We start from the raw sequence: 24,096 nt of genomic DNA on the forward strand, positions 1-24,096 counted from the left end.
GGTCAGTTGGATCGAAACTGTTCCATTGGTGGAAAGATTGAGATTCAGAAGAGAAAAAATTGAGGTGAATGACAAAGACAGCAATGGGAATATGATGAAACCCCCTTTCAGGCAGCAAGTGTTAGAATTTGGAACAAAGGACCCAGCAATAGGGTATAGGTAGATTCAATCATGACATTCAAAAAGAATAGGACCATTCTCTAAAATAAATTCAGGCAGTACATAAAAGACAATAGCACTAAGTTATTTGCTCTTTCAAAGAGCTCGCAGGGTCTCTATGCGCCAAATGGCCTGGTTCTGTGCTGGAAATATTCTATGTTTCTTCAGTTTGATGTGACTTTAAGACCATAATTAGATGCAAATTAACACCTAGACAAAGTTCAAGACATTGGCATAGTGCTTAAAAGACTCCTCAAAAACATTAGTTTTAACAATTTCCCTAAAGGAGAGGGGAGCAGATTGAGGGAGAGAATTCCAAAACTTAAGGTCTGAACAGTTGAAAGAGCAGCTGTATTTGATTCAGAGGACAAAGTCACACAAGATGGCAGAGTTAGAGAAAGGCAGAGTTCTCAAAGGGTTCCAAAATTGCTGTGATGTATCATTATTCTCTCCTATCTTATCATAACCAAAGCATCACTGGATCCTCTTTCTGCACTCTCACAACTACCTCTGTGTACTCCAGTTCTATCCTACTCCTCATCTATGTACTGCCCTTTGGCAACAACATTCAAAGCTTTCTGACCTCAAGTTTGCACCATTTCCAGAAGTACCTATTTTCTCATCCCATAAAACAGATCATGCCAAATTTCTGTATATCTACTGCTGAACCTTTAGCCAAAACATCATTACCTCTACACACGACTACTCCAATGCACTTTGGCTCATCTCTGACATGCTACCTACCATCTATAAGTCGGAGATCATCAAAAACTCTGCCGCCCACTTCTCATTCTCAAACTTTTCTAATCATAATTATTCTTCCATTGGGGCTACATTTTCAACTGTCTAAGATCCAAGATTTGGAAGTCATGCTCTATACCTCTGTCTCTCCCTCACTTTCCCCTTTAAAACACTTTTTAAAAAATTCCTTTCAAGCAAGCTTCTGGTCATCTGTCTCAAGTATTAGCTAGGTGTCATTCTTCACTTTATAATGCTCCTGTGACATGCCCTTCAACATGTTAAAGGTGCTAAATAAATGTTGCCACTGGTGGCGGGGCTTGAGGAGTTGGCCATGGAACAATTAGAACAAGAGGATGAGAATTAAATGGGAGTCAATGTAGGTCAGAGAACACAGGAGTGACAGGTGAACTGGATTTCTTGCCAGTTAGTACATAGGTAAAGTTCTGGATAATATTCAAGTCTGGGGGTAACATAAACAGTAATGAGGTGGTTAGCAGCATATTGGTGGAGGTGGAAGTGGAAGTAAAGGAAGACAAGTGTTTTGTAAGGGAAAGTTGTCAGTTTCAGCGATGGGGAAGTTATGCACACAAAAGCTCAAATAGTAACAGTCAAATTTGAAATGATTTCTACCACCTATAATTGCTGCAGCCTTCCTTGCTTCATTTATTAATTTGTTTTAGATTAACTGATGGAAATTGATGGTCATGAGTAGTCAGTACCATTCATTGCCAAGATGGCAAGGCAAATTAGATAGACTGTGACGTTTATTAACAATAATTCCTGACAAAATACCATATTAGTATGACCATCACACAGTCAATGTGGAGACAAAGTCCCACCTTCACATTGAAGATACCCTCTAGTGTTCTTTCTAAGCTGAAGAGCTGTGTATCTGCTGCTCCATTGTTCCTCACATGACAATCAGTATCAGTACGTCAATCGTGGCATTGACTTCTAGTTCCAGATGTTGCTGCTGTGCACAAGCTTTCGAGGCCTAAGCAGCTGGTATAAAATTAGAGTTCTGATCAAGGGTCCTGCCTGAAACATCAACTCTCATGCTCTTCTGATGCTGCTTGACCTGCTGTGCTTTCTCCAGCTCCACATTTTATCGAAACTGACTTTCCAGCATCCGCAGTCCTCACTATCTCCAAGGTACAAAATTAGAGGGAATGCTGTCTCCATTGTGTTGTGTGGAACTGCCATAATGCTGAATGCAACAGGTTTTGAACAGACTGAGCAATTAAAGCCTTGGCACTTTGAGGTGTCGCAGGGTAGCAGCAGATCTTAATCAACTACAATCCATAACCTGATGGCCTGGCATATCACCCCACTTTACCACTGCAACCAAGCCAGGGATCAACCTTGGCTCAACAAAGACCAAAGAAGAGCATCTTAGGAACATCAGGCACACCTAAAAATGTGGTATCAACCTGGTGAAGCTGCAGCACAGGACTATAAAACCAGCATTAGCAGCACAATAGCTAGTAAAATTCCATCACCAATGGATCATACCTAAGCTCTGCAGTTCTGCCACGTCCAGTTGTGAATGATGGTGGGCAATTAAACAACTAACAGAAGGCCAAGGCCCTAAAAATTCCCTCATCCTCAACACTGGAAATGCCCAAAACAACAATGTAAAATACAAACAAAAACAGAAATTGCTGGAAAAGCTCAACCTGTCTTGTATCATCTGTGGAGAGAAATCAGAGTTAACATTTCAGGTCAAGTGAACTCAGAATGCAAAATACAATACTGAAGCACTTGCATCCATCGTCAGCCAGAACAATCAAGTAGATCAAGAACAATCATCCGGTCGTGACAGGAAACAGGAAATGCAAGAACCAGTTACAAATCTTAATGGGCAGTAAGGTACCCAAACATTTTTACATTAAGTACAAATGTTAAGGACAGAAGTACTTGAAAAAGCATAGTCATAATGCCATCAGAATAGAAGAGTAAATGTTTACATTTTGTATTAGTGAGGTGCAAGTCAGGAAAATGGAATTCACAGACTTTAGATAACAAAAACCTCACAAACTGACCAATTCTAGACTCTACGGGCCTAATTCCACAACAGAGCACAAACAGCTGGCTACATTTGCTCCACATTTTGACACCAAACTGAGATAAAATCTTCAATTAAAATCTACAACAGCATTGCTGTCACTGAAATCAATAATCATACCCATCAGCAATTGCACTTCTTATAATAAACCCATTATATTCAACTAAACTAGTTGATGTTAGTTCATCTCAATTCTAGAAAGTAGAAGAATAGTCAAGCAACACAGCTTACTCAATGCCTTACATCTTGTGGCTTCTGTATTGTTCGTCCTTCTCTATAAGCAAAATGAAAGCTATCTTAAGATAAAATTGAAATAAGGTGCCCCATTCCTAAACTGTTGGGGAGCGTCACTTCAGTTTCACACATCAGATGCAAAAATATCTTACTGGAGATGTATATGATACAAATTAATCCTGACAGAGACAGGAAAAAGACCTGGAGGAACCCTGTTGGGCTATCAAGAGACAAAAGCTAAATATGCACTCTAGCAAGAGGGCTCATATCACAGTGTTAATGTCTCCATCTCTGGGTCAGAAGGTCCAGATTCAAGTTGCACTTGCTCCAGGAGTATGTAGTAATAACATGTCTGGTTCATTAAAAATATCTACACACTAGTAAACCTGACTACTTGTAACTTCTGTACAACTTTCTACCTAACATAGGTTGGGAGAGTTCCTGCATGCATGAAAAACACAGTCCGTGAAGTTTCATCAATAGACATGAAGGTGTGCCTTGAGCAATAGAAATTGTTGGGTTGTTCCATCGTTATACCTGTATGCACCCACTACCATCTAGCTCTAGCTTTGGATTAAATCAAATAGCAATGGTTGCTCTTGGCCTATAGTAATCAATCTACACAGATCTGGGTTTTGAAAGCTAAGGGTTGCACCATTTCATTTGTGAGACTGTCACATGAAATGCATTAGATTGGCAATTTAACTTTTGGGAGCAATAACATCTCTAAGGTTTGGGGAGTATGATTTACTTAGATAGGTATAGATAACAGAGACAAAGTATCCTGATAAGTTGTTGATCCCATTTGGTTCAACTTGGCAAATATTTTTGCCTTAATGATTATGCTCAATGAATCCATAATACAAATGCCCATTTTATGCTCGAGCCTTGTACAGGTTAAGCGTAGATCAAAGTTTGTCACCTATATTTTTTAAGTGATGAACTTGCAATTCCACACATTTCTCTTTACTGCACCTTAGTTTCCAAACTTTTTGGAATCAGATCAGCTATATTCCTATTGAGCAGGCTCAAGGAGCAAAATGTTTATTTCTTCTCCTGGCTTGCACACTTGTATTCAAAATAAAACATGCTCAGATTTTTAAAATTTACTTACCCTTTCTATTGCTTCCTTCTCCTGGGGTGTAACCTGGATGTAGTTAGTGTGTGGTGACCCATGACCCTCTGCCCCTTCACTTCCAGCCTCTCCCAAAGGATCATTCAACATCTGAACAAACTGCTCCTGATGCTGAGTAATTTGCTGGAAAGCAATTTGAAACAATCAGTGCAACTTGCACAATGGGACACCATTCCAATCAACCAGTAACTCATAATTCAATACAGTAATCAAGTTATTTATTCCAATACAAATCACAATGTAGAATGTTTGTTTTTAAAAGTAATGGTGGTGCTTTTTGGCATGGATATTTCCTATGTCAAGCAGTGAATGTCAACTTTAAGCAGCATTAAGTCAGACCCAATGTGTCTGGATGAAAAGTGATGCTCCTTTTATGTTATGTCACAACGTGTTTCAGAATTATGACAGCACAGGAAACAGCAATTCACCCCACAAATACTAAGCTGACTCACCACAGAAAATCCTACCAGTTGCTTTCTTACCCTTAGAGTAGCTTCTAAGGGTATTTCCCTCAACTTCCTCTTCAGCTTCTTTAGTTCTAAGCAGAGGGGAGGAGGTATCTTACTGTCAGTGTCTCTGGACTAGTAATCCAAAACCCCAGACTAATATACTGGGGATATGGGCTCAAGTCTCATTAGGACAGATTAAATTTGAATTAAATAAAATCTGGAATTAAAAACTGGTATAATGACAATCATGTAATTTTTAGAAATAGCCAACCCTTCACTAATGACCTGCAGAGAAGGAACTCTGCTGTCCTTACCTGGTCTGGCCTATGCACGACTCCAGACCCACAGCAAAGTGGTTGATTCCTAATTGCCCTCTGAAATGGCCTAGCAAGACATTCAGTTGCATCAAAACCACTACAGAATCTACTAAGTCACTGGTAACAACAGCAGTCACCTGACAGTCATAATGCATGGAAGCATACCTTTACTGATAATGTCCCAGCTACCATCATTATTATCCTTGGGTATACCATCATGTCCTACCAGCAGAACAGACCCACCACAGTTGACAGAAGATTCATATACTGTCAGGAGAAAGTTACCTTGGGGGTCCTCAACATTGCCATAAAACATCATTATCTTTACTGTGGTAAAAATGCTGGACTGCAGATGCTGGAAACCAGATTCTGGATTAGTGGTGCTGGAAGAGCACAGCAGTTCAGGCAGCATCCAAGTAGCTTCGAAATTGACGTTTCGGGCAAAAGCCCTTCTTCAGGAATAAAGGCAGAGAGCCTGAAGCGTGGAGAGATAAGCTAGAGGAGGGTGGGGGTGGGGAGAAAGTAGCATAGAGTACAATGGGTGAGTGGGGGAGGGGATGAAAGTGATAGGTCGGGGGGGGGGGGGGGGGGGGGGGGGGGGGGGGGAGAAAAGAGGGTGGAGTGGACATCCTCAGGAGAATTCATACTCTCAACAAACAGTATTTCAACTCCATTTCAAACATCAAAAACTGTAAATACAACAATCTTTTATCTACCCACCTCCATAACTAGCACGCAAACATTCCAGTAGATTCCCCTGGCCTCTGGAACTGCTCAGACGCCATTAGCCATGCGGCTGATGCAGCTGCCACCCCCACGCTGATTGATGAGGTCACCTCCGCCCCCATCATGGCCCCTCCTTCCACCCCTCACAATTCCTTATGCACCACACGTGACATCACTTCCGCCCTCACATCATCGCTGATGTCACACGCTCAGTGACTTCCGCCTGCCCCCCTCCCCCCACTGCCGTGCTTGCCACCACTTCTGCCCCCACCAATGCCACTCACCTGCATTCTGCTGACACACCCCCCACTGGCACCATCCCTGCCCCCCAGAACCCTGAGGGGAACACCACCTTTGCTCATGACTCTACCCCCATTCCCCCCACCACCACACCCACTCCAGTTACCAGCTCCACCCCCACTCCCAGCTCCACACCCACACCAGATCCCAGCTCCCAGCCCTGCCGAGTTTTCACCATCACTCCAGACCTTCCCCTCACTGAGGGCGAACAATCAGTCCTCAGCAAAGGACTCACCTTCATCCCCCTCCATCCACACATCAATGAGTTTAATACACGCCGTGACTTCTTCCGCCGCCTCCAACTCCCGCCCACTTTCCAAGGACCCCTTTGCCCACCTCCAACACACTGCATCCACCTGGACACCCCGTGCTGTCCTATTACCTGCCCTCGACCTCTTCATTTCCAACTGGCGCTGAGACATTAACCGCCTCAACCTGTCGACCCCTCCTCCCCCACTCCAACCTCTCACCCTCAACACGCAGTCCTCCAATCCCTCTGCTCTAATCCCGACCTCACCATCAAGCTAGCGGATAAAGGGGGTGCAGTGGTAGTCTGACGCACTGACCTCTACACCGGTGAAGCCAAACACCAACTCGAGGACACCTCTTCCTACTGTCCCCTCGACCATGACCCCACCCCCCCATCACCAAACCATCATCTCCCAGACCATACAGAACCTCATCACCTCAGGAGATCTCCCATCCACAGCTTCCAACCTCAGTCCGGGAACTCCGCACTGCCCGGTTCTACCTCCTTTCCAAGATCCACAAGCCTGACCACCCTGGCCGACCCACTGTCTCAGCATGCTCCTGCCCCACTGAACTCATCTCTACCTACCTCGACACTGTCCTATCCCCCCCTAGTCCAGGAACTCCCCATATACGTTAGAGACACCACCCACGCCCTCCACCTCCTTCAAGACTTCCGTTTCCCCGGCCCCCAATGCCATCTTCACCATGGATATCCAATCCCTCAACACCTCTATCCGCCATGACCAGGGCCTCCAAGCCCTCCGTATCTTCCTTTCCTGATGTCCTCAACAGTACCGTTCCACCGACACACTCATTCGTTTGGCCAAACTGGTCCTCACCCTTAATTCCTCCTTCGAATCCTCCCACTTCCTCCAGACCAAAGGGGTAGTCATGGGCACACGTATGGGCCCCAGCTATGCCTGTCTCTTTGTTGGCTATGTAGAACAGTTGATCTTCCGTAATTACACCGGCACCACTCCCCACCTCTTCCTCCGCTACATTGATGACTGCAATGGCGCCACCTCGTGCTCTCGCGAGGAGGTTGAGCAATTCATCAACTTGACCAACACATTCCACCCTGACCTTAAATTTACCTGGACCATCTCTGACACCTCCCTCCCCTTCCTGGGCCTCTCCATCTCCATTAATGACGACCGACTTGACACCGACATTGTTTACAAACCCACCGACTCCCACAGCTACCTGGATTACACCTCTTCCCACCCCACCTCCTGCAAAAATGCCATCCCTTATTCCCAATTCCTCCGCCTCTACCGTATCTGCTCCCAAAAGGACCAGTTCCACCACAGAACACACCAGATGGCCTCCTTCTTTAGAGACCGCAATTTTCCTTCCCAGGTGATTAAAGATGCTCTCCAGCGCATCTCGTCCACATCCCGCACCTCCGCCCTCAGACCCCACCCCTCTAACCGTAACAAGGACAGAACGCCCCTGGTGCTCACCTTCCATCCTACCAACCTTCGCACGAATCAAATCATCCACCGACATTTCCGCCACCTCCAAACAGACCCCACCACCAGTGATATATTTCCCTCCCCACCCCTTTCCGCCTTCTGCAAAGACCGTTCCCCACCGTGACTACCTGGTCAGGTCCATGCTCCAACCCACCCTCCCATCCTGGCACCTTCCCCTGCCCCCACAGGAATTGCAAAACCTGCACCCACACCTCCTCCCTCACCTCCATCCACGGCCCTAAAGGAGCCTTCCACGTCCAAAGTTTTACCTGCACATCCACCAATATCATTTATTGTACCCGTTGCTCTTGATGCGGTCTCCTCTACATTGAGGAGACTGGACGCCTCCTAGCAGAGTGCTTTAGGGAACATCTCCAGGACGCCCTCACTAATCAACCACACCGCCCTGTGGCCCAACATTTCAACTCTCCCTCCCACTCTGTCGGTGGATGGAGGTCCTGGGCCTCCTTCGCCACTCCCTCACCACCAGACGCCTGGAGGAAGAACGCCTCATCTTCCACCTCGGAACACTTCAACCCCAGGGCATCAATGTGGACTTCAACAGTTTCCTTATTTCCCCTTCCCCCACCTCACCGCAGTTCCTAGCTTCCAGCTCAGCACTGTCCCCATGACTTGTCCTACCTACCTTCTTTTCCACCTATCCACTCCACCCTCTCCCCCCCCCCCCCCCGACCTATCACCTTAATCCCCTCCCCCACTCACCTATTGTACTCTATGCTACTTTCTCCCCACCCCAACCCTCCTCTCACTTATTTCTCCACCCTTCAGGCTCTCTGCCTGTATTCCTGATGAAGGGCTTTTGCCCGAACCGTCGATTTTACTGCTCCTCGGATACTGCCTGAACTGCTGTGCTCTTCCAGCACCACTAATCCAGAATCTTTACTGTGGACCAAGCTGTTTAAGGTATAGAACTTTGATTAGGCCACTTGTGGAATATTGTGTGCAATTCTGGTTTTTCTCCCATAGGAAAGATGTTGTGAAATTTGAAAAGGGTTCAGACAACATTTACAAGGATGTTGCCAGGGTTACAGGATTTGAGCTATGGGGAGAGGCTGAACAGGCTGGGGCAGTTTTCCCTGGAGCATCGGAGGCTGAGGGGTGACCTTATAGGTGGTTTACAAAATCATGAGGGACATGGATAAGGTAAATAGATAAGATCTTTCCCCTGGGTTGGCAGAATCCAGAACCAGAGGGCATAGTTTTAGGTGAGAGAGGGGAAATGTTTAAAAGGAACCTAAGGGGCAATTATTTCCACACATAGGGTGGTGCGGATATGGAATGAGCTGCCAGAGGAAGTGGTGGAGCCTGGTACAGCTACATTTAAAAGGCATCTGGATAGGTACAGGAATAGGAAGGGTTGAAGAGGGACATGGGCCAAGTACTGTCAAACAGGACTAGATTAATTTAGGATCTTTGGTCGACATGGATGAGTTGGACGAAAGGGTCTGTTTCCATTCTGTCCATCTATGATAACCACTAGATTAGGTCTGCAGCAGGTAACCAAGGCAATCAAGGGGGAAAAAGCTACTTGGCCTCATTCTCACTAATTTGCTTGTCTCAGATATGGTTGTCCATGACACAATGACAAAAGTGACCACTGCATACTCATTGTAAAGACCATGCCTTCTCTTCACCTTGAGGATACCCTCCATTGGATGGTTTGGCCCTATCACTATTTCATGGGACAGGACTCCAAACAGATCCAACAATTTAAAACTGGGCATCCATGAAGCACTGCTGGCCATCCGTAGAATTATATTCAATCACAATTCATATACTAATTTCTGACATATTTATCATGCTACCAGCAATACATCAGATTCAAACTCTGCAGTCTTACCAAATTCATTTCTGAATGTTCATTTGTTATTCATTTGAATAACAAGAGTTCTCATCTCCACAAATATCTGAATCTTCAATGATGGGGGAGCCCAGTACATGAATGAAAAACCCAAGATGCAAATATTTCCATGCACCTTCATTCATAAGTACCCAGTGGATAATCTGTCTCAGCTTCTTCCTGAAGTCTGTTGCATCACAGATGCCAGACTTCAGTCATTTTTATTCACTACGTGATATCAAAGAACATCAGGAGGCACCAGATATTGCAAAAGCTATGGGTCCTGATAACATTCTGGCAATAGTACTGAAGATTTGTGCTCTAGAATTTGCTACATCCTAGTCAAGGCAGCATTTGACCAAGTATGGTATCAATGAACCCTAGCAAAACTAGATTCAATGGGAATTAAGGAGTAAACTCTCTGAGAGCCAGCACAAGTATCAGGAGAAAGGGCAGGGAAGTGGAACTTGGGGAAAGGCACTGTTGGCACTCTTGGCAGCCACGAGGCTGAAATCTAACAAAAACTAATGAAAAACAAAAAGGAGATTGAAATGTGAGACAGTGTTAGCTTTGCAGACACCGACATTGATGCAAGTGATATTGAACAGGCAACAAATGGATGGCATACTTGTAAAAGTGTTGGGTTGTCTCTCCCAAGCTGCTGGAGTAGGGCTGGCAATAGTGCCGGGTTCTGCTGTATTATCTGACGCATCTGCTGAAACTGGGGTTGGGTTCGTAGAAATTCCAGTGGGTTACCTGAAAAAGATCATTGTTAGACATCTACACAAACTGAAACAAGTCTGTTCCTCCACTTCATACAGTGACTGTTCACTAACAATATGATAGATTGCTATATTTTTAAAATTTAATTCTTAGTCATCGCTTTCCATGCTATTGACATCAGTGAAGCTCACCACATTACCCTGTTACCAACACTGACTGATTGCACTCACTGCTTGGTGTAGATTGCGATGCTGGCTGTGACGGTGGTTGTGTTGTGACTCGAGGTTGTGGTTCCTCTGGAACTTCTGGCTCTGCCGGGATTCCCTAAACAAAGTGCAAAACATTTATTACACATCTCGTTTTACCTGCACCACAACTAAAAGACAAAACTACAAACCAACCTAATATTATGAAACAACCGACGCAAAAATGAATAAAGTTGCCCCAAAATTAACAATCAAAATTACAAAACCAAGCCACCTGTTCAGAAGTCAGAATAGGTCAGTACCAAGCATACTCCATTCTTGAACACCGGCAAGATAGACTACTCTTTTTTCAGACTTGAGTTGGTGACTCCTTGCCTTAATCAGGAAGAAATAAGCCTAGTTTCTTTGCCATAGCTGTACAATTGCTCGAGAGGAAATGGTAATACAGTCAGGCCAATTTTACATGCAAGAAAAATAAACTAAGGCACATTTGCAAGCTATTGCTTCAATCTCAATTGTTTAAAAATAATATTAAATGCTGGAAACACTCAAGTCAAACAATATCTGTGGAGAGAAAGTTAACATTCAAGCTGATGACCTTTAAATGAACTAAAAAAAAATTGGTATTAAGTCAGCAGAAACCAGGAGGAGTTAAGAAAATAGAGGAAAAAAAGCTGTGATGGAGTAGACAGCAGAAAATAAATTTCTCATACAAGCCAATGAGAATGATTGTGGGCAAATTGGAAAAAGATATGACCAGATGAAGCATGAATGGCTATACTGCAGCTACCCGAATACAGTATGAAGGGATAAACAAAGAAAGAAGACAAAACCAAGCAAGCAAATAAAAACAGAACAAGCCACACAGGTTATGAGCAAAAATTATTGAACTCAATACATTGTGTCCAGAAGGCTGCAAACACCTAGTCAAAAGATGAGATGCTGTTCCTCAAATATGCTTTGAGCTTCATTGGAGCTGGCTAAGAACAGAAAGATTAGCATGGGAGCAAAGTGCAGAATTGAAATAAAGAGCTACAGCAGTGCAGGCACATGCTTTGGGACTGAACAGGCATTCAGCAAAAGTTACTCATTCAAGCACAAGAGATGCAAAATGTCCTTTTATCACTTCTTTTCCCACCCCTCGAGCGAAACATTTACTTGTTCTTCTTTCAATCTAGCTGACTGTATTTGTTGTTCACGTTGTAGTCTCCTTGATACGGGGAAGACCAAGCCCCATCACAGGTCTTTCCTTTTGCTCTGCCTGTCCTTGTCCCCTTCCACTGTTTTAAATATTATTACATTTCTATCTTTTCAGTTTTGATGAATAGTCACTGACTTTAATGTTAAGTATGTCTTTCTACAAATTCCTCTGACCTGCTCAGTAATTCCAGGATTTTATGCTTTTAAGATTTCCAGCATCCACATTATTTTACTTTTATGTAAATGAAGGAGTTTTGCCATCAATTCTGTTTAAAACTATAAACAATTCTGGCATATTTATTTAATCAAGGAAGGTAGAAAACAGCAAGTGCGTTCAGAAGAACTGCCTTTAACAGTCGAGTCCAGTTATTTAATTAAGTCCAATAGTAAAAAACCTTTAAGGACATGGTGCTATGTACAGAGTACATTAACTCAGCGTTCCTGCAGAGTCAGGACAGGCTTCAATAATCCCATTTTGTTGGCCACAACACACTATTGAGGAATCACAAATATATACTTACGATTCCAAGAAGAAAGACAATGAAATCTCAACATACGAAAGAAATCTATCAGATAATCTCACTGCTCCCATCCAAATAAACTCTTGGTTGGTGACAAAAGAGCATGGGATGATAGAGTTGAAGTAGTAAATTATTACCAAGGTACTCAGAGCTCTAGTGCTCTTTTGAATTCAACATACAATTTTTCCTACAGTTGCAATAAGAGAACATAAATAACAATCAGAACATTGTGTGCAAATTGGCAAAATTAAACACCGACTGGGTGACTGCCTTGTGAAACAGCTTCACTCTGTCCACAAGAATGGCCCTGACCTTCTAGTTGCTTGCCATTTCAATAAGCCACCTTGCTTTAATGCCAACATTTCTGCCGTGGGCCTGTTACAATGTTCCAATAAAGTGCAATGCAAGCTTAAAGAGATTCAATTAATTTCCTATTTAGGCATTTTACAGCCATGAGGTCTCAAGATTGAATTCAGCAACTTCAGAAACTGACCACATGTCTGTTGTTTATTTTTTTCACATTGTTTTTCCCCTCCCACCAAACCTTGTCTTGTTTACTGACCCTCCACAGAGGAGAGAGAACCCGGTCTGTCCCTTTCACATCCTAACTTATACCATTTTACATATTTTTCACTTTCCCCATCATTAACAACACCTTTATCTTTAGCACTCAGCTTCTACACCATCTATTCCCTTCATTCCTCCTTCGTTTGCCAGGCATGTGTAAAAAGTCTTCCAATTTCTTTCAGTTCTGAACTCAATATATTGACTGTTTCTCTCTGCACAGACGCTGCAAGATGTGTTTCGCTCCTCCAGCGCTGTGCTTGTAAAACGTTATGCCACTCTGCTCCAATGTTTAGGTAGCAGGTAGGTTATTACTTCTGGTCGCCACCAAATCAGCACACTGCAGACTTCAACGTTTGATAGTTTCCACAACATTTTTCAGTAGAAGTGTCTTTCAGTGACCAGTATACTTAAGACTGACCTCATGGTACATTAAACAAAGACACTGCCTGGCATAATGCTAAGCCAAGTCGTCCAGAAGATCCCAGGATCTAGCTGCTCTTAGTAAGTAGAGTGCTTGTTTTGTACCTCATTACATTAAAATTCCAGAATGGATATAGCTTTAAACACTATTGAAGGCAAAGCTCCTTCTTTAAAATAAAAATAACGTGGATGCCGCAAATCTGAAATAAAAACATAAATTCCTTGAATTATTGACTATGTTGAGGGCATTTGTGGAAAGCAGCAGCTAATTTTTCAGGTCAATGACAATCTTACTGGTCATCTTCACTTTTCTCTCATGCAATTTGGTACAAAATAATATCACCCTCTACAGCAAAAATAAATATTTCAATATCTTAAAACGTTTCAATCTCCAACTTTAACTCACCGTCAGAAGATATTCCACAGCTCTGTCAGGGTTATTATAGCTTGCCCGCAGTGCTGCAAGAACCTGCTCCCGTTCATAACCCATTGACATGATTTCTGCCACCAAATTTTCATAGGCTTGCCCTGTTACTGGAGTAAATGTGCATAAGTGAACCTATGCCAGTCCAAATTCATTGACAGATCACAAAGTTTCAACAAATTATAAGAGAGTATTTCTTACTTTTTAAAATCAAACATTGAAAATTCCAAGTAGTCTTTGACAAGTGAATTTTGCAGCCAATTTAGGAGAAATAGCAACTCTGTGAGCAAACACTAGAATTTTACCAGTTATACTATAGACAAAACATGCACGTATCTTCCTTTTATGTAGCCTGTACAGATTACACAATGAAATAAGTGAAACCAGAATGTGATAGCCCTTCAGTATGTTTGTTCTGCAGAAAAAAGGATTTCCTTCTTGCATGCATCACATGGAACTTACCTGCAGAAATTTAAAGGAAAGAAAAGTAAATGTAAATTCAAAGAAAAGAAAATGTCCTCCTTCACAAAGGAGGACATGAATAACATTCCAAAAATGTTGGGGAGCAAAGGGTCTAGAGGGAGGAATGGAAAGAAATCAGTTTTAGTCAGGAAATAGTGTTGGAGAAATGGATGGAATAAGTGACAATAAATCCCCAGGGTCTTGTGGTTTCCATCAGAGTACTTAAGGAAGTAGCCCTAGCAATTGTAGATGCAATTGTCATCTTTTAAGATTCTGTAAACACCAGAACAGTTCCTATGGGGTATTGGCTAATGTAAAAGCTCTATTTAAAAAAGGTCAAGAGAAAGCAGGGAATTATAGACCAGTTAACCTCACGTTGGTATGCAAAAAAATGATGGACAAACCTTTATAAAATATTTATTAACAGAACATATCCCTAGTTGAGACATCTAGAACCAGGGATTCTCAGGTATGGTCAGGCTATTTAGAACTGAGATGAGGAAAAATGTCTCCATTCAAAAGGCAGTGATCCAGTGGATCAGAATGCTGTGGAGGCCAAGTCACTGAATATGTTGAAGGAAGAGGTAGATTCTTTTTTAATTTTAAATGCACATTAAATAGGGAGAAAGCAGGAATATGGCACTGAAATAGAAAATCAACCATGAGCATACTGAATGGCAGAGGGATTACTCCAGCTCCTAGATTGATTATATGCAAAAAAAACTTATGAAATATAATTATAGAATACTTCCCTTCATCAACATAACAAGTTAAGCGCCTGAGTAAGAATTACATTTTCTTTCTCATATTATTCTAGTGTCTGATGTGTACAAAAAGGAGAAGGATTCAAATTAATGTAACATATTAACAGTACAGCAAGACAGTGAAATTAATCCTGATGAATACACCTATATTCATTGCCCAATATTTCAGTGGTAACATATCCTTAATCAGCATACCTAATGTAGATGAGGCTGTTTCCACCAAATTCAAGTCAATTTCTTCAGCCACAGATCTGGAACAACAGGTTAAAATTTACAGTTACATTTAAGTCATCATTCTGCCACCTTAACATAGCAATCAAATTATTGCATGGTTCTAATATAATTAATCAAGATTCTACAATGTAGAGATTCTCGTGAACACATTGCATCAGTTCAGACTGCACTGGCTTGAAGACGTGTAAATATTTCAACACAAAACTTGAAACTTAAGTGACAAAGGACACTGAGATTAATGTAGTGACAAATTGCATTGTTGGCATCAAACAATGAAGGAAAGTTCATTATAGCTTGCTAGTTAAGAGGCTGTTCAAAGCTTCTATAAACATGTATTCCACACTGGAAATGATTGCTCAGTAAATTATCAATTTACTGTCAATTATAGCACAACTTGCAAAATTACATAAGCAATAAAATGCAAATCTACTTGGGATAATCACATTCTCAGTCAATTAAAATTCAATTTTAACAAACAGTTGGACTCTGATTTTATTTGTTCTTTGCACCATACACCATTCAAGACAGGATAAGCAGGTTGCTTTTTCCTCAGCTTCCACATAACCTTGTTCTTAAATCAGACATTCAGAAGGTACATAGAAGGACAACAAATGCTCGCAAGTTCAGTCAAATACTTCTATTTATCATCAGGGCTGGATTGTGGCTCTAATACTGGAACAATATGGAGCATCAACACACTGCTTTAATCAAAAACTTTTTTTAAATTCCTGAAACACCTGCAGGCTTATTAACTATCTAAATACATCCTATTTTCTCAGGAGTGCAATTGCATCATCATTCCACGATAAACTAGACCACAAGAACATCTGGAAATTAAGAATGTGCTTAAAATCTCACTACAAGGGTACAAAATATTAGAAGTCCCGATATCTTTTCCAACAGAATGCTAACATAGACTCATTTTCACAACACTGCATATATTGAGTTCCCGAGCTCAATCATGTCATCCTGTGATAGCACAGCATGTAAGAAAAACAGGAAGGTAGGTGGGTAGGTGGGGGGGCGGGGGGGCAGGGGGTGTACAAGACAGGGGAGAGCGATTTAGCTGTTGCCCAGAAGGATTTTGGAGCGCTACACTTTCAACAAAAAGTCAAATTGAAACAAAAAAGTCTCTGCAAACATAACTTGACAAATTCATATTTTGCAAGTCCTCAATCTGAATAATCAACTGCAGTATTTCTGCACATCCTGAAATTTCAATGCAGCTACAAGCAGTTCCAGATATCTGGAATCAAAAGTTTACAGCAGCTCAAGACCAAAATAGATTTTCATTAGCCTGATTGGATCTTTTGAAAAATCAGATGCATCAGTGGAAAATTAAGCCATTTCTTCTTCTTTCTTCCATTTGCTTAGTTCATGCAGGTAGGAATTAGTCTCAAAGTAAATTTAAAACCTTCAACCATAACTGAGAAAGGACTTCCTAAAAATTAAATGAGATGCCCCAAAAGGACATCCCCCCCCAGGTACTGGTGATTTCTTCCCTAACTTCAGCCCAAATCATATGCATTAATATCCAGCACTTTTCCTACCCAACTTTATTGTACCTTGGGTTAAGTGCTTCAGAAACGGCACTGGTTTCTTCCGTTGTTTCTTCTTCCTTTGGCTTTTCCTCCGTAACTGGACTAGAAGAATCAGACGTTGGAACAATAGCTGGAGGCGAGGCAGGGACAACAGAAGTGGCACCTGAGGTTGGAGTAGGGTTAGAGTTGGGAGGTTGACTTGAAGATGAAATTGAATCTGCAATTAAGCTTGGAACTGCAGTTGAAGCTGGAACCGTGGCTGAAGTTGTAGTTGAGGTGGACACAGCTGAAGCGGTACTCGCTGATGCAGGCACTGAAGCAGGTTGTGTTGTTGGCTGTGCAGGCACAGGAGCTGCTTTAGGCTGTTTTCAAAGAAGAAAAAGTTAAGCACTAATGTGGAGTGAGGTCAGCTGCACTGAATAATAGTAAAACAAACAAGAGTACTGAGTACCTCAGCACATCCAACCAAGTCAACAACTTTATGTCAGTCTCAAATAGAAATCAAACAGGCTTCTTTGAGAGTCCATATTGACAGCTCTTCTTCCTGAACTATGCAAGGACACCTTCCAGTAGATCCCAAAGAGGGTTATGGGTTAGTCCATCCCAAACTGTAGAAGGGTCAAGGCAAAGTTGGTTTTCTCATTTTTTCAGGACTAGGATTGGTTTCAATCAAATAACATTTGCTTCATAACTGCCTGACCACAACTTCCATTTAATTGCCAGAATGAGTACCCTGCATACGTGATGACAGTCACATGAATAGCTCCAGTCCTAATATTTAAATTTTAGAGAGAGCAACCTGTTTGAATTTTGAAATATTGGAGAAAACCTGACTTTGAAATAGCACCAAAAAGATTTGGGAGCAATTCACCTGCCTTTTCAACAATAAAAGGAAAGAGGCCATAGATGGCAAGAGAAGAAACAAAAAAAAGGGAAACCTTATTGCCCTAAAAAAAGGAAGGAGACAGACACACACACAATGCTGTTTTTGGATTGATTTCTGTATTTCAGTGAATAATTATGAGATGATGACTAAGGCAAGTTCTGTTGCTTTAATTTTTCCTCAGAAACCATTGTTGAGGCCATAGAAAAATAAGCAGCTATTTTTAGAATTTACAAAACCTCCATTTGAGGCAACAAGTAATTGGCCACACTTTATTAATTATTGAATCGTGCAGTCTCAAAATTGAAGTTACATCCAGCATATATAAAACAAAAATCACTGAAAACTGTCAGCAAGAAGTCTCTGAAACCCTAAACATGGACATAAGGGGGAGAAAAAAAACATTCCATGTAAAAGTTCTGTTTGTCCAGACAAAACTGGGGCTCTGAAGTATGTGTTGTTATTTTAGTCCTGGGTTTAACAAAATGGTGATTATCACAAACTAGGAGATTCCAATTCCCAAACACAGACACATGGTTTCTTTGAGATGTGCTTAACATGGAGAGATCAGTGCTCATGGCACAGCTCTCAACCTGCAGTTTGCATAAAGAATTGACTTAAAAAAGAACTAAGACCCATCTAATGGGAACTGGTGACTTCTTATGACACTAACCCAAATATAAAAGCCATTGAATTCAGTTGCAATTTATCAATTATCAATATAATCTGTCCCAAGTCCATAATGAAATGTGAATTCAGTTGATCTGAATAGCTGTTTCCAAGAAATCAAGTGATACCAATGAAGATGATCAATTTCTTTTGGGGAGGGGTAAAGAAAAGCAGAATTGAATGTGCCAATAAAACTCTTCTTCTACATGCTTTACTTCTTTCCTTGGTTCCATCACACTAAGCAGTAACTTTGCAAAGACTGAAAGCCTGTCAAAACAGTTCTTCAATTGAGTATCAGGAAGAATGCTTGAAATGACTTACAATCATAACATTGTTTAACACAATTTTAAAGTTGAAATGTTGAGCACTCTCCACTCCAGTATAGCAAAAACAATCAGGAATAGGAGGTGATAGCAGCAGAGCATTTTCCAAACCAATGTTCAAGAGGAATTATCAGTAAAAACTGCAGTCACCATCCATAAGCCTAGACATAAAAGAACAGTTGCACAGCAGCATTCAGTTCACAGCTCAAGACTCAAGTCCTCCTGACTATTCCTAATATGTCCATTCTTTTCCAAAGGAGAGTCAAAAAAAGGACACTAATGAACCAGATGGATTTTTCCCCTGATAATCAACAAGGATTTCATGGTCATCATTAAATTTGTAATTCAATATTTTTGTTGCCTGCAAATTTCACCCTCTGCCACAGCTGGATTTGAATCCAGGTCCTCAGAACACTACCTGAGTGCCTGGATTAATACCATTAGGCCCCCTATATATGGTTAGATTCTCTCCTGTTGGAGATTATCATTATCTGGCATTTTTGTGGCACAGATGTGTTTTGAAAGCTTGTCAACCTAATTAAAGATATTAGAATAATCTCTGCATTTGGACACAATGCTTAAGTATCTGAGTTATTGCAACTATTAGCAAACTTCTGACCTTATAAGGGAGGAAAGATAATGGAGCAGCTGAAGATGACTGGACATTGGACACTATCCCGAGGACCTCCTACAGAGATGTCCAGAGATGAGATGACTGCCCTCCAAGAATCACAACCATCTTGCCTTGTGCCAGAAATGCAAGATAGCTGTCTGCTTAATTCCTATTGACTCTAGTTTTGCTTGGGTGCCTAGGTACCACAGTTGGTCAAATGCAGACTTGATGTTAAGGGTAGTTACATCTAAATCCCCACTCCTTATTCCAGAATGTATTTTCCATATTCTCCTTTACCTTCATAAAAAGTGGATGTGATGCTCCCCACTCCCCATATTCAGGGTTCTGACCAACCTTTCAGGCATGGAAAAACCAGCATTCACTCCCAGTTTCCCTTTCACCTTGGATACCCATTTTTGTCTTATTAGTCATCTCCGCTTGGTACCTTTTGCATCTAAGATGTGGCATTGCAGGAGAAGTAGGAAAGAGTATTGCCAGCTCTGAAAATATATGCACAACCTTAAACAAACGATGGCTCTCTCTTCAAATTAACCCTTGAGATGCTGAACCAAGGTGCAGTGCTTAACAGAGAGCACGATTCCACTCTAATTCAAAAAACCTTAGTCCATACCTTAATTGTCTGAGACTTAATGTGTTCTTTGCACTACCTACAAACTCTACTGTTTCTATCAACCACAAGCAATTCATTCTGAATTCCATCTATATGCTCATAGACAAGGTTTCAAAAACAATTAAAAACAAAATCCCTTGTTCAACCCTTTAAGTTCCACCCTATCACACATAATCTTCTGTGATCATCCTCTGCCTGTTTCTCGCCATTGAAAACAGTTCCTCAATAGCCCCACACACATTAGGATCCCTTCTTTCTGCCTTATTAACAGTTTTATCAGCTTGTCCTCTTTGCACACACCACCCAACTGAATAGAGATGGCTTTTATAGGTGAGGAAGTTGGGAGGAAATAAAGTCACTAGTTCATCGTCACATTCGCTTCCCCTAAAATCGAATGCAATTTACGAAATAGGTCCACCATACATTTAAAACATAAAGAAATCATGATTATACATGCTCCATCATTTAGATCCTACCTCAGTCACTTACCTTGGTTACCATAACTACTACAAAGTTCTTCTCATCAATTTTGTACTCTTTAAGCTGCGTGTCATCATTGAGGATTTTTCCTGGAACAAAAACATTTATGGATACACATGACAGAGTCAAGGAAGACAATTCCCCTTTTGAAAGTTTATCAGTTAGATATAACCGCCTAACTACGAAGAGTCACTTTCGAAGTGTATGCCTACACGTGCACAGCTAAAGTAAAATAGGACCAACAGTGCATGACTACACTGAGGTAGATCACACATTAACCTAGTGATTATGTTGGTGGATGTGCAATGGAGAGTGTTAAGTTTTTTGGCTATTTTGGCATTTTTGTTTTTGGAGAACAACCAAATGTAAGAGTGACAGAAAGGGGTGGGTTGGTGAAGATAGAGGGGTTGAGGTGGAAGAAGAGAGAGGTTCAGAATGTGCAAATGTGTGAAGGATTAGACTCAGGATCCACAGGTTCTCCTTGCATCCCTACACCCTCTCTCTCCCTCCTTGCCTCCTTCTCTTGCACCCTCATTCAGTCCTCCAGCTCTTTCTCATAGCCCCACAGCGTTCCTCAGGACCCAACGGGTTCACAGGCTTGCTCCACTAATATCAACGGGTTGTCCTTCAAGAGACGGGCACTTCCACAGGAAGGAGGGGGTCTTGTCTTCCCCCAACTTGAATCCTCTTGCTCCTCTCCACCCCTGTACTTTGCTGTACCAAGCCATCCCATGTTCCCAGCAAACTGACCACCTCCACTCTGTACAGCACATTGGACTAAATGAAACTACTAAATTAGGCTGTGCTGAAAGAGCAACAAATGCCAAAAGAAATGGCCTCTGATTAGACAAGCATCACCTTGTAGAATCTTCCAGTTGGATTTCCTGTACTCAGAACCCCAATGGCAGGTAGTTAGGAATCATTTTCTTGTCAGATAAACATGAATTATAGAAAAGCCCTGGGCAGCTAAGCCAGGAAGGCAATCCTATGCATTACACTTTGAAAATGAGACACTATTAGCCTTGGAGAGATCGTACAGCAGATTTACAAGAATGATACCTGGATTCTATGGATTAAATTGGTAGACTTTTAGATTAGATTAGATTAGATTACTTACAGTGTGGAAACAGGCCCTTCGGCCCAACAAGTCCACACCGCCTCGCCGAAGCGCAACCCACCCATACCCCTACGTCTACCCCTTACCTAACACTATGGGCAATTTAGCATGGCCAATTCACCTGACCTGCACATCTTTGGATTGTGGGAGGAAACCGGAGCACCCGGAGGAAACCCACGCAGACACGGGGAGAATGTGCAAACTCCACACAGAGAGTCGCCTGAGGCGGGAATTGAACCCGGGTCTCTGGCGCTGTGAGGCAGCAGTGCTAACCACTGTGCCACCGTGCCGCCCACTAAATTCCTGTGCTGTATTTAATGAGATTTAAGTAATCAAGGGGAAATTTGATTGAAGCTTTAAAGATATTAAGGGCAACAGTTAATTCTTTTTAGTTTTTTTTCTAAGTATAAAAATTAGAACCTGATCTTTCAGGAACGAAATCAGGAAACATTTCTACATGAGAAAGTCAGCAGAAATTTTGAACTCTTCCACAAATGGTGATCAACTGTAAATTTTAAAACTGGGATTGGTAGACTTTTTTAAAATTGCAGACATTGAGGAATAGGCAATGGAATAGCAGGCAAATGTTAATGCAGTGAGTAGGTCACAGATCAGCTATGATCTTATTGAATGGGAGGACCAAGTTCTAGAGGCTAAAATAGCCTTTGCCTTTTTCCACAATCTTAATTTGACCTTCCTATATGAATGTGTCCTATGAGTACCTGAAAAGATCAAGTCTTTAAGCTTAAAATGCCTTGAAAAACTAATTCAGTTGCATCTTACCTGCATAGATTAGCTTTTGCCCAGCAGCTGGAAAAGCATCACTTCCTTTTTCTGCTTCAATCTTTTCCTTCAACGCCTTTACCTGAAGAATAAACAACAGAAGTTAGCGTGTGGCTAGGAGAAAGTCCCGAAAGGCTTATGCCCGAAATGGCGATCCTCCTGCTCCTTGGACGCTGCTTGACCTGCTGGACTTTTCCAGCACCACACTATGACACAGAAGTTAGCATGCTCCCCACAATCAAAATATCATTTTTGTAAAGACAGAGCTGTACAACATGAAAACAGACCCTTCCGTTCAACTCGACCAGACTAAGCAGATATCCTAAATTAATCGAGTCCCTTTTAAGCACTTGGCCCATAGCCCTCCAAACCCTTCCTATTCACATAGAACATAGAACAATACAGCACAGATCAGGCCCTTCGGCCCACGATGTTGTGCCGAACATTTGTCCTAGCTTAAGCACCCATCCATGTACCTATCCAATTGCCGCTTAAAGGTCGCCAATGATTCTGACCCTGCCACTCCCACAGGCAGCGCATTCCATGCCCCCACCACTCTCTGGGTAAAGAACCTACCCCTGACATCCCCCCATACCTTCCACCCTTCACCTTAAATTTATGTCCCCTTGTAACACTGTGTTGTACCCAGAGAAAAAGTTTCTGACTGTCTACTCTATCTATTCCTCTGATCATCTTATAAACCTCTATCAAGTCACCCCTCATCCTTCACCGTTCCAATGAGAAAAGGCCTAGCACTCTCAACCTATCCTCGTGTAACCTATTCTCCATTCCAGGCAACATCCTGGTAAATCTTCTCTGCACCCTCTCCAAAGCTTCCATATCTTTCCTAAAATGAGGCGACCAGAACTGCACACAGTACTCCAAATGTGGCCTTACCAAGGTCCTGTACAGCTGCAACATCACTTCACGACTCTTGAATTCAATCCCTCTGCTAATGAACGCTAATACACCATAGACGTTCATACAAGCTCTATCCACCTGAGTGGCAACTTTCAAAGAGCTATGAACATAGACCCCAAGATTCCTCTGAACCTCCACCTTACTAAGAACCCTACCGTTAACCCTGTATTCCGCATTCTTATTTGTCCTTCCAAAATGGACAACCTCACACTTGACAGGGTTGAACTCCATCTGCCACTCCTCAGCCCAGCTCTGCATCATATTGAAGTCCCTTTGCAGCCGACAACAGCTCTCCTCACTATCCACAACTCCACCAATCTTCGTATCATCTGCAAATTTACTGACCCACCCTTCGACTCCCTCTTCTAAGTCATTAATAAAAATTACAAACAGTAGAGAACCCAGAACTGATCCGTGCAGAACTCCACTTGTAACTGGGCTCCAGGCTGAATATTTACCATCTACCACCACTCTGACTTCGACCGGTTAGCCAGTTTTCTATCCAACTAGCCAAATTTTCCTCTATCCCATGCCTCCTGACTTTCCGCATAAGCCTACCATGGGGAACCTTATCAAATGCCTTACTAAAATCCATGTACATTACATCCACTGCTCTACCCTCATCCACATGCTTGGTCACTCCTCAAAGAATTCAATAAGACTTGTAAGGTAAGACCTACCCCTCACAAATCCGTGCTGGATGTCCCTAATCAAGCAGTGTCTTTCCAGATACTCATAAATCCTATCCCTCAGTACCCTTTCCATTACTTTGCCTACCACCAAAGAAAGACTAACTGGCCTGTAATTCCCGGGGTTATCCTTATTCCCTTTTCTGAACAGGGGCACAACATTCGCCACTCTCCAGTCCCCTGGTACCACCTGGCTCTGCAATTTCCTCTC

At 42.1% G+C, this 24,096-nt stretch overlaps 1 protein-coding gene across 2 annotated transcripts in view; it reads right to left on the reverse strand.

Moving 5' to 3' along the window:
- The window catches only part of LOC140494463 (UV excision repair protein RAD23 homolog B-like), an 80,207-nt gene that overhangs the window by 11,397 nt on the left and 44,714 nt on the right, over positions 1–24,096 (reverse strand). Inside the window, exons 2-9 of one of the 2 annotated variants that reach the window (XM_072593653.1) lie at positions 22,276–22,357; positions 20,385–20,464; positions 16,801–17,138; positions 15,197–15,252; positions 13,758–13,879; positions 10,668–10,761; positions 10,343–10,470; positions 4,314–4,457 (exon numbers count right to left, since the gene is read on the reverse strand). In XM_072593653.1, the coding sequence (XP_072449754.1) occupies positions 4,314–4,457; positions 10,343–10,470; positions 10,668–10,761; positions 13,758–13,879; positions 15,197–15,252; positions 16,801–17,138; positions 20,385–20,464; positions 22,276–22,357 (1,044 nt within the window). Of the gene's footprint in view, positions 1–4,313; positions 4,458–10,342; positions 10,471–10,667; positions 10,762–13,757; positions 13,886–15,196; positions 15,253–16,800; positions 17,139–20,384; positions 20,465–22,275; positions 22,358–24,096 lie in introns of both variants that reach the window. The other variant, XM_072593652.1, reaches the window with a different exon arrangement.

This window comes from Chiloscyllium punctatum, chromosome 24, assembly GCF_047496795.1.
Source record: "Chiloscyllium punctatum isolate Juve2018m chromosome 24, sChiPun1.3, whole genome shotgun sequence".
NCBI classification, from domain to species: domain Eukaryota; kingdom Metazoa; phylum Chordata; class Chondrichthyes; order Orectolobiformes; family Hemiscylliidae; genus Chiloscyllium; species Chiloscyllium punctatum.